We start from the raw sequence: 13,797 nt of genomic DNA on the forward strand, positions 1-13,797 counted from the left end.
TTGCGAGGGAAGGGGGTTTTGTTCAGCGACGAGGAATTCTGCCCTGTGTGTTCTTTTGTTAGGTTGGTGGGGTTGGTTTTTAATTGTTCCCTCCGTTTCCCCTTTGCTGTCTGCCCTCGGAGCAATCCCCGCAGGACCGGGGTTATCACATCCTCACCACGCCGCCTGCTCATTCCTGAGCTGCTGCTTCGCTGACAACAGTTTTTGGCGAGAGTCAGAAGGAACTGCTTTTTTTTTTTTTTCCTTTTTCAATTTAAAACAACCCCCCCTCCCCCCTCCAAAGCCCCAAAAGTGGTTGACTGTGTGTTTTGTGCCTGTGTTGCAGCGGCGGGTGGAGCAGCCGCTGTACGGGGCAGACGGCAGCGCAGCCAAGGAGCCGCAGGAGGAGCACTCAGCGCTGCCCACGCTGATGTCGGTGATGCTGGCGAAGCAGCGGCTTGAGAATGAGCAGCTGGCACAGAGGGGAGGTGGCCTCTGCTTTACTTTTGTCTCGGTGAGCAGCTCCCAAGAGATTCGGAGTCCTTAAAGGGATGTCTAGTTGAGGGATGGGGAGTTCAGAGCTGTTCTGCAGCCTGGGTTTTGCTGACCCAGTCTGTCGTCTTCTGGTAAGTTCATCTTCCTTGTGAAGAGTTGTAGGTGCCAGGCTCTGCTCGTTTAATAGAAGTGTGAGTTTCTAGTTAACAACTCAAAAAATCTTAGATCAGAATGATACCATCTGAGAGGTTAATCTGATAGATGCACAAAAGCAAAAGAATGAAGTATAGTCTTGCTGTGAGAAATGTTTGGTTTGGCCTCGCTTAATCTCAGCTGACATGAATTATATCAGGCTTTTAAAAGCTTTGTCTTCAGCAGGTTGGGCCAGGCTTCTTGAAGCAAACTGACACTCTTGTTTTACTGAACTGAATCTCTAGAGCCTTCTTAAACCTGAACATGAGAGTGTGGTGCAGGCCAGGCTGCAGCCCTGTGTGTGTGCACGGGCTCTGTGGTCGTGCTGAGGGACATATAACGATGCACAACTTTCTTTTACAGGCCCAGCAAGGCAGCCCATCTTCTACCGGATCAGGGAACACTGAGCATTCCTGCACTTCCCAAAAACAGATTTCCATCCAGCACAAACAGTCACAGGTATAGCTCACTAGATGATACAGCTCTTGGGTGTGAGGTTGAAGCTTGATGCAGTTTGTCTGCCGTGCCACTGGTAGTGGACGTGATGTTTCCAGTGGAAGAGCCAGTATTCCCAACTCAGTCTGTACCTACTGAGTGAAGTAAATCACTCTGAACTTTGTTCCTCATCTTGTAAAGGATGTTTTCAGTTGCTGCTGCTGGAGTTTGTCCAATCTACTGCTGAGGCTTTTCTGTGTCAATGCTGTGGGCAGTTCTTCAGCTGTGTGTGACTGTGCTTGGGAGAGGAGCATCTCAGCCCTGTCTGTGTCAGCTCTGTGCTATCCTCAATGTTCTCTCTGGAAGTGAAGGTGTGAAGGAGACCTGAGTGGTGGTTGGGAGTGCCTCTGTTCAGGGTCCTGGGTGCATCTGCATGGCTTACAGTACAAATAGCCACAGTCTGGCTGGAAGATCTTTGGCCTCTGCAGAATTCACCCCTGGAATAGTTTGTCCTGTCAAGGTGGAACATGATGTGTTCCTGACAGTGCTTCCCAGCAACTTCACTGACCTGGAGTCAGGAAGAGGAGTAGCTCTTCTGACTGTACTGGTGTCTTTTTGGTGCCTTTTACATTAAGATTCTTTTATCTGTGTCATCTTCTTCTGTTGCTTACCAGGATGTTCAGCTTTATCTGCGATGCACCTGGCTTATTTCTTCTCCAAGCCTGCTTTTAATCTTCTTTGGATTTTCATCTCTGATCTCTCTGTGTCTGACCCTTCCCTTGAGCAGTTTTTAAGCAATCATTTCCTCACACTGGTCTGTGTCAGAGATGATTTGGTTGCCGGGGAAGGTCCGGTCTCCATTCCCCCAGCAGGTGGTACAAGTTCTTTGTGCACCAAGGACAGCAATTCCACCTCTGGGAGTACTCACTTGCTCAGGCCTAAGCTCTGTTGTGTCACTAGGGTCACATTTGTTGTCTGTGTTGTTAAAAGGCTGGTCTGGGAAGATCCATGTTTGCTGCTGTTTTCCCTGGGGAATTCTTGTGTGAGAACGATGCCATAACTCAGGAACCTGCCAGAGAAACCTTTCAATCTTTGCTGTCCCAACACCCACGCTTCAAATAGTGGGTTTTATTCCATTAACATCTATTTTATTCAACTAGATGTTTTTACTCTCTCCTCTGCTTAACATGCCCACAAGGTCCATCTTCTTTGCAAGACATTTTCTGAGCAAGCTTTTTGCAGCTGTCCAACTTCATTATATTCTCCAGAGGTCTGGATGTAGGATACACTTATGGGAAAGAATCCAGGAGGATGCTTGGCTGCACGATGAGGACATGTACACATTCGTGGGTTTTCCCTTCCAAACCTGTTTGGAGTTGATAGAATTTTGAGAGGGGGAAAAAAAAGATAATCTTCAGTGATTCCCAGCTTGAATCCCTGGTGGCAGTGACAGGAGCAGGATGTGATTCCCTGTGGGTTGGGATGTGGCCATGTGGGTTGGGATGGAGTCACATGGAAGAGTGTGGATGCTCAAACAGCCTTCATCTGCCCCAGGGCAAGCGTGTCTGTGCCCTTGGCAGAACGAAATAACAGCTACCAAAGAACCTTTCTGCTGCTTGGCCTCCAGCTGCAGCCCAGGTTCTCCACACACCCCCTGCCTGCTGCCCTCCCTGACAAAAGCTTTTGTCACACGTGCCTCCTGCAGGCAGGAAGCATAAACCAAGTTAGGGCAGGGGTGAGGTGACCTTCCCAGGCCTCCTCTTTGTCTTTTGGGATTTAGGCCCATCTTGCTCGATGGGCAGTGCTGGCAGGTGTTCTGTTTGAGCTTTCCCCTACTGGGCATGTGTAGAGAGGCAACAGGCAGCCAAGTTTGTCTCTTGCTCCATGGTGTGAGCTTCCAGGCAAGCCTGGAATTTGGAGAACAGTTATGTAACAATTCCACAGGTTAAGTCTCTGCTGACTCTTCTCAGAACCAGGATAGGTGCCTGCTAGCCATAAGTGTGAAATGTGTGTGGGCAGTCAGGGAGAGAGTTTCCTCTGTGTTCACTTGGCTATTTTAGATGCTGTGTTCATGTACATACCAACTCCTTCCCCTTTCCTTCCCCACCCTTTCATCAGAGTGCTGAGTTTGGAACACTAAAAGAATATAGTGTATGTCTTCTGTTGCTGGGTTTAAGTCTCATTTCACTGGTGAAGGTATTTGAGATGTGCTGCACCCCATAAAACTTTCCAAATAGGTTTCGCTCGAGAACTGTAAAGCTCCTGTCCCCAGTGGGCACTAATACAACAATTTGTCAGAAACAAAAGCTTGTGCTCAATATTCCTGCTGTCCATCTGTGTTTTAAAATGAAGACTTGTGTTTTCTGTCAAGACCACTTTAGAACCCACAGGTGCTGTCTCTGTCTGCAGGTGGTTGTCTGTGCCCATCAGAGATCTCATAAACGTCATATTCCACCTGAGGGCTGGGATTTGGTGGGGTTTCTCTTAGGCCTTTTCCCTATACAAGCTCTCCTGCACAGAGACCACCAAGGAGTGGGCAGAGCTCAACTGTAAAGCTAAAATTTGCAGGACACAGGATATTGTAGCCTGTGCAGAGTTCCCAGTTTGTGTCCTCCAGAGCAGCTCTGTGCTGGCTGTGCTGGAGGAGCCCCCCATGCAAAAACAAAGTGAATAATGGAGAAAATTCTTCCCCTGACTGCAAGGATACAGGGAATCAGTCCTTCTTAGACCCAGCTGTTCAGACCAGAGGGGGTTCCACTGGGATGTTATGTGCAGACTGTCTGAAACATTCCCTGTTTGTCTTAAACGTGGTTTATGGTGATTTTTCCCTACAGTCCGACCTCACAATGGAAAAAATATCTGCACTAGAAAACAGTAAGAACTCTGACTTGGAGAAGAAGGAGGGGAGGATAGATGACTTATTAAGAGTAAGTATTTAAAGTGGGACAACTCTTCTAAAAAAGCTGCTATTTAAAGTTACCTGGAATGCTTGTGCCAGCCAGGCTGCAGAGCAGGATTTTGTACACCAGCTGTAGAACCAACACACTTGCAAGGTAAAACAAATCCAAGTGCAGGATAATTGTCTGGCTTGTGTAGACACTGTGTTTGGGCCTGCTTGAATCCACAAGCAGTGACTGTGGCTTTTGTTCAGCAGCATGTGCAGCAGCCTCTCAGTACCTGGGGAGTTGTGTTCTGAAATGAGAGTCAGTGATGTGTGGAGAGATGAGGAGAACATCTTTTGGTCAAACCAAAAGAGTAAAACTCTTAACCCATTGGTATTCTTCAGTAAAAGATAAATACCTTTGAATCAAGGATCTTGTCTTAATGGAGAAGTTCTAATTGATGTGCCTTTCATCAGCTGGAGAGGCAGCTCTTGTGAAGTGTCAAAAAGCAGTAGAAAGCACATTAAAGGGAGTAGAGGGAAGGCTCTGTGTGTGTGTCTGGTCTCAGCATCTGAAAGAAAATAATCTGTGAAGCAGGAAATAGATTTTATTTTTTAAAATCATTATTATTATTATTTTTACCATTTACTGTTTATCAGAAGCCAGACAATTGGTTGGAAGGGAGATGGTCAAATTTAAGTTTCTCTCGATGCAAATGGCTGCAGATCCAACTGTGCTCTGTGCTGTTACACAGCAGCTGCTGCTGGCAGCAGTCTGTGTAGAGGGGCTCATGGATAGTGATTTAAACAAGAATTTCACTGAAAGTGCAAAGGGAGTTCCCCCATCCTTTTCCTCTGCCAGTATTGTGGCTAAAGAGGAAGGATAGTCCAGGAATGACTAAGCTATTTTGAGACTTGGTAGCTGGGGCAAGGTCTTAAATGTTTAAAAAAATTTTTTTAAAAAATCCCTTTCCTTGTGTTGGTCTGTTTGTACCTTAGTTCCTTACCTGTAAAGCAGGATGATAGAACTTACCTGTTCTAGAGGGGTGTTCAGATGTGAGTGAGTTAAAAATTTAAGTTTGTCTTGGATGTTTTGCCAAGAGGAACCTGTTCCTTTTTTCCTTATCCTGCTGGTTTGCTGACTTTAATCTGCTCCCTAGAGCTAACTGGAGAAACTTCTGCCTAGGTGATGCTTGGTTTGGCTCTTCTCAGTGGTTTAAAGTCACAGGCTTTGTTCTCTGTTCACTTTTAGTCCAACTGTGATTTGAGGAGGCAGATTGATGAGCAGCAGAAGATGCTGGAGAAGTACAAGGAGCGGTTGAATCGATGTGTAACGATGAGCAAGAAGCTTCTTATAGAAAAGGTGAGCAGGGGACATCTCTGCAGGCACACTTCACATCCTTGGAAACATCTGAACAGTAAAAACCTCCTCCTCTCGCTGTAGTGATAAAAGACAACTGGAATTCTGCCTTGAATTATTTCTCTGCAAATAAGAACATAATCCAAAGACCAAAATGTTTCAGAATGTTGGGATTTGGTTACCTTTCACAGTCGCAGTGATCTCTTGCTTGAGTGCAATAGAGCTCTAAATGCAGCAGGCATTGCTTGATTTGGAGACTCATGCACTTTAAAAGCAACCCTGTGCAGCCCTGGCAGTGCCAGAGCAGTGTCCCCTTGTGCAGTGGGACTGCAGATCTGCTCTGGGACATGGGCAGGTGATTTAGACCTTCCCTTCTTCCACGGGGCGAAGCTGGAGATCGTTGCTTTGTGTAACACTGAAAACAACACATTAAAGACACTGGGGCCAGTGCCAGGCTGCTGTTTACCAGTGTCCAGCCTGCTCAGTGTTGAAAGGTTTCCAGCTTTCCTGATGGCTAAACAGTGGGGGGGTTTGATTGCTCTTTCACCTGTTGGCCAATTACACCTATTGTTTGTGGGCACTGGATGGGCAAAACCACCCGGGTGCTGGCTGGTACGTGCAGTCTGTTTGAGTTGCTTTTGTCACAGAGCTGATTGTTCTTGGCTGACTGAGACTCCCCTCTCTGGGAGGATTTGTGACTCTGGGCGAGGTGTTAAGTAGGCCTGGCTTTCAGAGAGGTACTTGGGGCTCCAGTGGGGAGCTTCCCAGGCTCATCTTTAATCCTGTCTCGCTGAAACTTTGCTGTTCTTGTCTCAGGCCTTGGAAATTTGTTCTCACTTCCCAGAAACACTCTGTACAGAAACCACCAAAACCCTCTGTGACAGACACCACCACCAGTGTTTATGCATGTTGGTGACCTAACTGAGGTTGTGTCATGTCTGGGCATGGTACAAGTCTAGGACTGAGCTGGCTGATCACTGTATCATACTCTTAAGTGATCCAAGGTGTATTTTCTTTCTCCATCACCTGACTGAGTCAATAAGGGCCTGATCAGAGCCAGGCCTGTGGTCTAGCTAAGCTACTGGCACAAAGGGGCAGCTTTAATCCTGCTGCCAGACTGATTTCAACTGATCCTAGCATGGGTGAGCTGCCCAGGGAGTAATCAGGAGGGAAAAGTGAGGCTGAAATACCAGGAAGGAGGTGAACAAATACTTGTCAAACCCCTGTGAAGCACCAGCAGTAACCTGCTCGATGATCAGCTGCATTTCAGATAAGCAGAACCGAAACAATAGAAAGCGCTAAGAACTGGTGGTGATTTAGAACAGGGCACAGCTCTTTAGCTGCTAATTTATGGCTTGTATTTTCACATGTGCTGGGTTTTGTTTGCAGTCCAAGCAGGAGAAGATGGCCTGCAGGGATAAGAGCATGCAGGACAGGCTGAGGCTGGGGCACTTCACCACGGTGCGGCACGGCGCGTCCTTCACCGAGCAGTGGACAGACGGCTACGCCTTCCAGAACCTCATCAAGTGAGGACAAACAGGACTTTCTTTAACTTGACAGGCAGAAATGTCAAAAGCAAGCAGTTGTGTGTGATGCCTTGCCATGTCAGTGTGAGAATGGTGTGAGTGATGCATGGAAGGATCAGACAGGAGCTGCTGACAATGGGGAACGATTTCACCCTGAAGGGGGAAATACGTTTCCACTGAAAGCTCCAGAGACTTGAACTGGACTGAAATGGTTGGAGTGGGTTGGAAAGCCCTGTTGGGAATCCTCAGTGCACCCACTCTCTACAACTCCCTGACAGGAGGGTGTAGCCAGGTGGGGGTCAGTCTCTTCTCCCAGGAACCAGCAGCAGGACAAGAGGGCACAGTCTTAAGCTGCACCAGGGAAGGTTTAGGTTGGACACTGGGAAGAAGGTCTTTACAGAGAGAGTGATTGGCATTGGAATGGGAGGTGGTGGAGTCACCATCCCTGGAGGTGTTTAAGAAGAGACTGGATGTGGCATCAGTGCCATGCCCTGGGTGACAAGGTGATGTTGTGGGTCAAAGGTTGGACTGGATGATCTCAGAGGTCTTTTCCAACCTCGTTGATTCTGTGACTGCTGTGCTTAGGGTGGACCAAAATCTCACATATATTATGAGTCAATCAGTTTGATTTGCATACTTGCATACATTAGTCAGGGAAGGCTAATTAGCTTGCTTTTTTTTTTTTTCCTTGAAAGTAGAAAGTAGAGAAGCTTAAAAGAGAAAATCCATACTATTTAACTTTTTCTGCCTTCTGGTAACAGTGATCAAAGGGGCTGCAGAAACCTGGAAATGAAGATCAGAGACCCTTTTATGCAGGATGTTAATGGAAATATCCAGTCAATTCCCACCTGGCCTAGACCTTTAAGTAGGACTTGGCAAATTAATTGCATTAGAGAGAGCTGTGTGTGATCCTTTAAAATCACATCTCTTCTCTGTAGTCTGATAGGGAGGTGCAGCTCTTGTTAGGTACAGATTAAGGACTTTATAATTCTTGCTTAGTTTGTGCTGTAAGACATGGAGGAAATACTTTTGGAATACTTACCTGCAGTGTCTTCTTAAAAGGGAATTAAGTATGTAAATGCTTAAGTCATTTAGACTTGAATTTCAAGAGTGCTTTTATCACTTCAAAATGTTTCCAGATAGTCTTTTTATCTCGGAGGAGAGGCTGTTTCTTAGTGAAATCGGGAATGGTGTTGGTTATATTTTACAGAACTTAGGGTAGTTTAACTGTACCTTTGAAGTATAAAGATACTTTGTCAGGCAGTACCAGCCTTCAGGAACAGTTTTAACAGGAAAATCTTGAGATTTAGAACAGAGCCTTCTAGGAAAAAGTATGTGGAAAGTTAGTGACTTACCATGGATCCTGGGTTTCCGTGAGGGTAGCGACTCCTTGGTTTTGGATATCCTCTGCATGAATAAAACCTTTCACTCTCACTGCAGGGTTGCTGTGAGCCAGGAGAAGAATCCCCTTTTATGTAAAAATACCTTTTAAAAATCTGACTCATCACGTTTGGCACATCCCCCTTTTTCTGTGCGAAAATATTTCGTTTCTAATCTCCCGGGTCCAACCCGTTTGGGATTCCTCGCTCCGATCTGGGGAGAGCAGATGCTGAAGACAACCAAGTGCACACCCTTCATGCTTGTTTTTTGGTTTGTTTTTTTTCTGCTCTCTGCTTTCCAGGCAACAGGAAAGGATAAATTCCCAGCGGGAAGAAATAGAAAGGCAACGAAAAATGTTGGCAAAGAGGAAGCCCCCGGCCATGGGACAGACCCCCCCTGCCAGCAACGAGCAGAAGCAGCGCAAGAACAAGACCAACGGGGCAGAAAATGAAACGTAGGTTCCATCCAGGGCCTTCTTGGGGGCACTGCAAAGCCACAGGCTTTGGTTGGAGAGCATGGAGTATCTCCTGGGAAATGGAATCTTGCCCTTGCCTCCAGGCTTCGCTCCATGCACAAATGAGTATTGTGGAATTAGCCTGGCACTCAGCAACATCTGGCTGCAGTTCTGAATAGTTTTCACTGGAGTAAAACAAGGATCATTGCTGACTCCAGACTTTGTATATGAGCTTAACTTTATTTCTTTTGAATGCAGTAACTTTTTCAGTATTTGGAAAGTGGGGTCTGACTGAAGTGTTGCAAGTTCACAATTGATATCAGTATCAGGGTAGGACACGTGGTGCACTTTTTGTAAGGAAAACAAATTTATACACCTTGAAAAGCCTTGATTTCTATGGACTTTCTGGGGAGAATTGTGAGTTGGAATTTTCAAACAATGAATTTGGGATGCTGAAGAAATCAGGTGCTCTCTGTAGAGACAGAGCACTGAGCACTGGCCTGTGTCCCCAGAGCAGTCTTTCACACATACCTGAGTTGGGGAAGTGGAAAGGTAGTGGAAGTGCTACTCTTTCTTCTTACAGACTTTTTTTCCCCTACCTCTTTTGAAGTTACTGATGTTCCAAGAGTCTTTATATTCTTAGAGAGTAAAGCTGGGTCTCACAAGAAATTGAAACCATTATTTTTTGGAAGTTTTTATGAGTTGGAAATACATTAGTCAGAGACTTACCCCTGCATTCTATCAGTCCCCTTTACAGACCCCATTTCCTTGCTGTGGGCAATACCATAGCTCTCAGTGACACTTTTCATTTTGCACTATTAAATCCTCCTGGGCTTGATTTGACCTCCAAGTGCCTGAAGCCCTTTGAATTCTTGGCCTGGATCTTTAAAAGGGCACGTGAAGCAACAGCTCCCACTGCCTTGTGCAGTCACAGCAGAGATGGCACTGGGTGAATCCTCGTGTTCAGGGTGCCCTCAGCAACCAGGGCAGTGCCCCCAGATGGCATCCAGGTGCCTGCAGATGAGGTGGGTTGTATTGGAGGGCAAAGAAATAACTTGATTGGAGCCATTTACCCCTCATTCTGGCCAAGTGAGCTCGAAAAGAACTAAATAAAACTCTCAGGCTGAGGTGGGAGCAGCCAGTGGAATGGCAGTGCAGGGATATTTTGAAGTGTTGCTGTTCACTGTGGTAAACTTTGACTTCTGAGGGGTGGGATGAGCTTTCCCCACGTTTGTGGGGATGTTTTTCCCCAGCAGACTGGTGCACCTGTGGTGTGGATTATTCTGGAGATGTGGCAGGTCAGGTCTTGATGGGAATGGTCGTGTCTGTGATACTGAGTAAACTTCTGCCTGTGCTGAGGTTGTGACCTCACCCAGCTTTGCCAGACTCTGCTGGGAAGCCTTTTGTGCTACCAGGTCTTTTTCTCTGGTTCTTGCTGGTTTATCATTCTTCACTTTGGGGTTTTATCATTTTAGGGTTTTATACTTGTGGCTTAGAAGAGCTTCTTGTGGTGTGCTTGATAAAAACTGCTTGCCAGGGTATGGATGTGGTTCTTGTGGAGAGTTGTAGCTTCTGAAAACATCGTTTTTGCAAGTCAGCTGTAGCAACTGGACTGACTGACTACTTGCTTAATCATTAATTACCCTGTGAGTGCATTTGTTGGACCATTGTGTATCAGAAATAACATTTTCTGACTTTTGGAGGGAGGCTTTTTCTGTGTAACTCTTAGACAGAGGCTGACTTTTGGGCAGTTTAAATATAAATATTCCTAAAAGTTGAATGAGAAGCAGACAGCCAAATTCCTTTTTGATTTCTGGCTCCTCTTTGGTTCGTGGCTGTTGCTGTGTCTTAAAAAGGAGAGGAAGGTCCCGGGATGCAAATTTAAACATGTGCTGTCCCAAAATGAGTTTCTGGCTGTGAATGAGAAAAGGATTTTCATTCAGGAAGAATAATCTGCTGGGCTTGTCTGACATTCATTAGGGCAGCTTGGGCAGCCTAAAGCTCTACTAGAGGTGGTGTATTTTCAGCATGTTTGTGTGAAATAGGGCAGTGTTTGTCTCAGACCCCCGTGATTTTTGTAATGGTTGCTCTAACAGGCAGCTATTTTGGGCAGTGTTGGCCTGGTGGTGCTCGTTACATCTGGTGGTACTAATTACATCTCTGCCTTAATGAGGAGACTGGTGCTGTTTAGCATTTGGGCACAAGAATATGTGCAAAGCCTGTTGCTGGTTTATTCAATTGTCTTTTTATTCCCTTGTACAGCAACAGCAAGCAAAGGATCACAGAAAGACCTAAACTTTTGGGATGGTCTTTTTAGATTGGCTGAATCTGATTAAAATCCAGGCTGTCAGGGGGAGGGTGTGGTGTGTGAATTAGAATCACAGAATATCCTCAGTTGGAAGGGACCCACAAGAATCATCAAATCCAACTCCTTGGCCCTCAGCACACTTTTATAAGAAATGGGACAACATGTGAACATTTATGGTACTGGCTGTTTTATACATATCTTTAATTTGTAATAAGCAGCTCCTTATGGTCGAGATTCCTTCAAAGGGAACTTGGCTCGTGAGTTTTGCATTAAATTTATCAGCTAACGATGCTTTTCCACATGCTTTCAACTATGTGGACCCTCTGCATCATCAACAGAGGAGGGAAGTTGGGGCATTTCAAGATGGTTGATCAGCTGAATATTCTCTCCTCTCAAGGTCCCCCAGCCTGCACAGAGGAAGAACTTGGTCCCCTCTTGAAATTAGTTGTGGCATTGATGAGAGACCTCGTGGAGCTTTGTGTGAAGTACTGTGCAGAGCACAACTGCTATTGCAGGAACCCTCCTGGGATATCCTCTGAACTCAGTTTAGGTTCAAAAAAAGATATTTATACACTGTCACATGCAGATCTTGTTTACAGAATAAATAGATGCAGTTGATATGGGCTTCATAGCCCATAGCCCATGTGATGCTTTTACCAAACTCCTTGTTGGTAGTAATGAGACAATTAATGTACTGGTTCACTTTCTAACCTTGAAGAGCTCAGCATGGCACTGAACTTCACAAGTGATGGGGTCTGTCACTAGTTCAGTGTAAGGCTGAGCTTTGCCTCTGTCCTACATGGGCTACAGAATAGAATCATGGAATGGGTTGGGCTGAAAGGGACCTTAAAGCTCATCCAGTGCCACCCCCTGCCATGGGCAGGGACACCTTCCACTAGCCCAGGTTGCTCCAAGCCCTTTGCATAAAAGATGTTGAAAGCATAAAACTTTCTTGACCAACCATCTGGGGTGGAAATTTTGCACATCATTTACCATCCATAAAATGGGGATTATTCTTCTTATCCCATTGCTTCTCCCAACTACATGTGAGGTCCAAGATACAGTAAATTTCCCAGGATTTCCCTGGAAGCCACCTGGCAGGACCTGCAACAGGAAAAAGCTCTGAATCCCAGGTCATTGCCCTGTTTGCAGTGGCTCTGTGGCCAGGTGTGCTGCTGGTCCCAGAGGGAGTAGCTGGATTGAATTATCCAGCTTTTATTACAAAGGAAACTTTGAAAAATGAGTCAGTAAATGAAACTTTACATGGAAAAATAGGCTGTGGAATACTTGTGCTTCAGTGTGCCATATTTAAATTCTGGTTTAGCCATCTTTGTTAAAAGTCAGTCCCTAGCCTAGACAGGTGTTGCTGGGGACTTGGATTTGAAATTAATGTGTTGAGATTTTAAGCTTTAGTTCTCCTGTAGATTGAGTATTAAAAAAATATGGATTGCAGAGTTTATCTACAAAATTTTGTGCTGGCTGTTGATGTCCTCTGGGTATTTGTCACTCCCACTGGTGATGTGTGTTCACTTTGTTGAACCCTAACGTGTTGGATCTTTCTCCTTTGTGCAGGTTAACATTAGCAGAGTATCATGAACAGGAAGAAATCTTCAAACTCAGACTAGGTCATCTTAAAAAGGTAAGAACTGACTGCAGCAAAGGCTTTTTGATGCAGTGTTCTGTGAACAAGAGCATTTCTCTGTAGAGGTCACCACTCTTTGTTTGATGAGATGTTTTTGTTGCTTGAAAGGGACAGCCAGGATTTTGTAATAATTTTTTTCCAGGGCAGTGGCATTCAGGAAAGGTGTTCTTTGCTTCAATAAATAGATTTCTGTGTCCTTACAGTTAGGATTTCATGCAGAGAGTTCCACTCTTTTGATACATCTGTCACTGTGACCTGCCTGGGGCTGGGCTCTGAACGTGTCCAGCGTGGGGGAACAGGAAGGAATGGACCAAGGGAAGAAAATCAGGAGAACACAACAACAAAATGCAGCTTTTCCAATTCTTTGCAATATTGAGTAACCAGCATTATCAGTCCAATAAAATCTCCTGGGCTGTTGCAAACCAGTCCTGTTTAGGCAGCTGCAATGCCCATTTGTTCTCAAATACCTTGGCTTCAGTAGGAACTGTACCTGCAGCTGAGGTTATATTTAGATAAGCTGTTGGTTACCTTGAAAGTGATTGCAGTGACCTATAAATAAGTTTTCTGGGACACTGCAACAGATGAAATTCTGAAGGAAAAAAGATAGATGTCTTCTGCCATTTCCTGGTTAGGTGTGATCTCTGCTAAGGCCAAGGAGTTTTCTTTTCCAAAGGAAACAAAGAGGAAGTGGACAAATGTGCCCCTTCTTTTCTCAGGTGGTGCCTGAGCTCTACATTTATTTTTTTTTCCTGTAACCTTGACACACAGGTTGCATTCAAAGCCTCATTAATGCCTCTGTACTCCTTGGTATTTTCAGTGGAAGGGAAAGTTACTGCACACATGGAATCTGCTGGCACTGTGCCCATTGTGCTTTATTGACCTGTGAACAAAGAGAAGGGATCTGGGCAGGGCTCCACAGCTTCCACATGGCTCCAGGGGATTGACTGCAGGTCCATCTCCGCTGGCATGTGGCACTGCCACCCTGGAATGGAGGAATCCATTGGGAAATGGACCTTAATGGCACATGAAGTAATGTGCTGGGATCGTGGCATTGTCTGAAGCTGAGCTTATCCTTCTCCACTTTTGGAAACTGGCTCATTCTTTATGTCTAAAAATAGAACAAGTTGGAAAGGGAAGGAGCAGAG

General features: G+C 45.5%; 1 protein-coding gene across 3 annotated transcripts in view; it reads left to right on the forward strand.

The window, feature by feature from the left end:
- The window catches only part of TLK2 (tousled like kinase 2), a 42,736-nt gene that overhangs the window by 16,954 nt on the left and 11,985 nt on the right, over nucleotides 1–13,797 (forward strand). For 2 of the 3 annotated variants that reach the window (XM_017833333.1, XM_017833334.1), the window contains 7 exons: nucleotides 326–493; nucleotides 1,030–1,125; nucleotides 3,936–4,028; nucleotides 5,235–5,345; nucleotides 6,732–6,868; nucleotides 8,550–8,702; nucleotides 12,583–12,649. In XM_017833333.1, the coding sequence (XP_017688822.1) occupies nucleotides 326–493; nucleotides 1,030–1,125; nucleotides 3,936–4,028; nucleotides 5,235–5,345; nucleotides 6,732–6,868; nucleotides 8,550–8,702; nucleotides 12,583–12,649 (825 nt within the window). The remainder of the gene's footprint in view (nucleotides 1–325; nucleotides 494–1,029; nucleotides 1,126–3,935; nucleotides 4,029–5,234; nucleotides 5,346–6,731; nucleotides 6,869–8,549; nucleotides 8,703–12,582; nucleotides 12,650–13,797) is intronic. The other variant, XM_017833335.1, reaches the window with a different exon arrangement.

Source organism: Lepidothrix coronata, unplaced genomic scaffold, assembly GCF_001604755.1.
Source record: "Lepidothrix coronata isolate B3197 unplaced genomic scaffold, Lepidothrix_coronata-1.0 Scaffold213, whole genome shotgun sequence".
In the NCBI taxonomy this organism is placed as follows: Eukaryota; Metazoa; Chordata; class Aves; order Passeriformes; family Pipridae; genus Lepidothrix; species Lepidothrix coronata.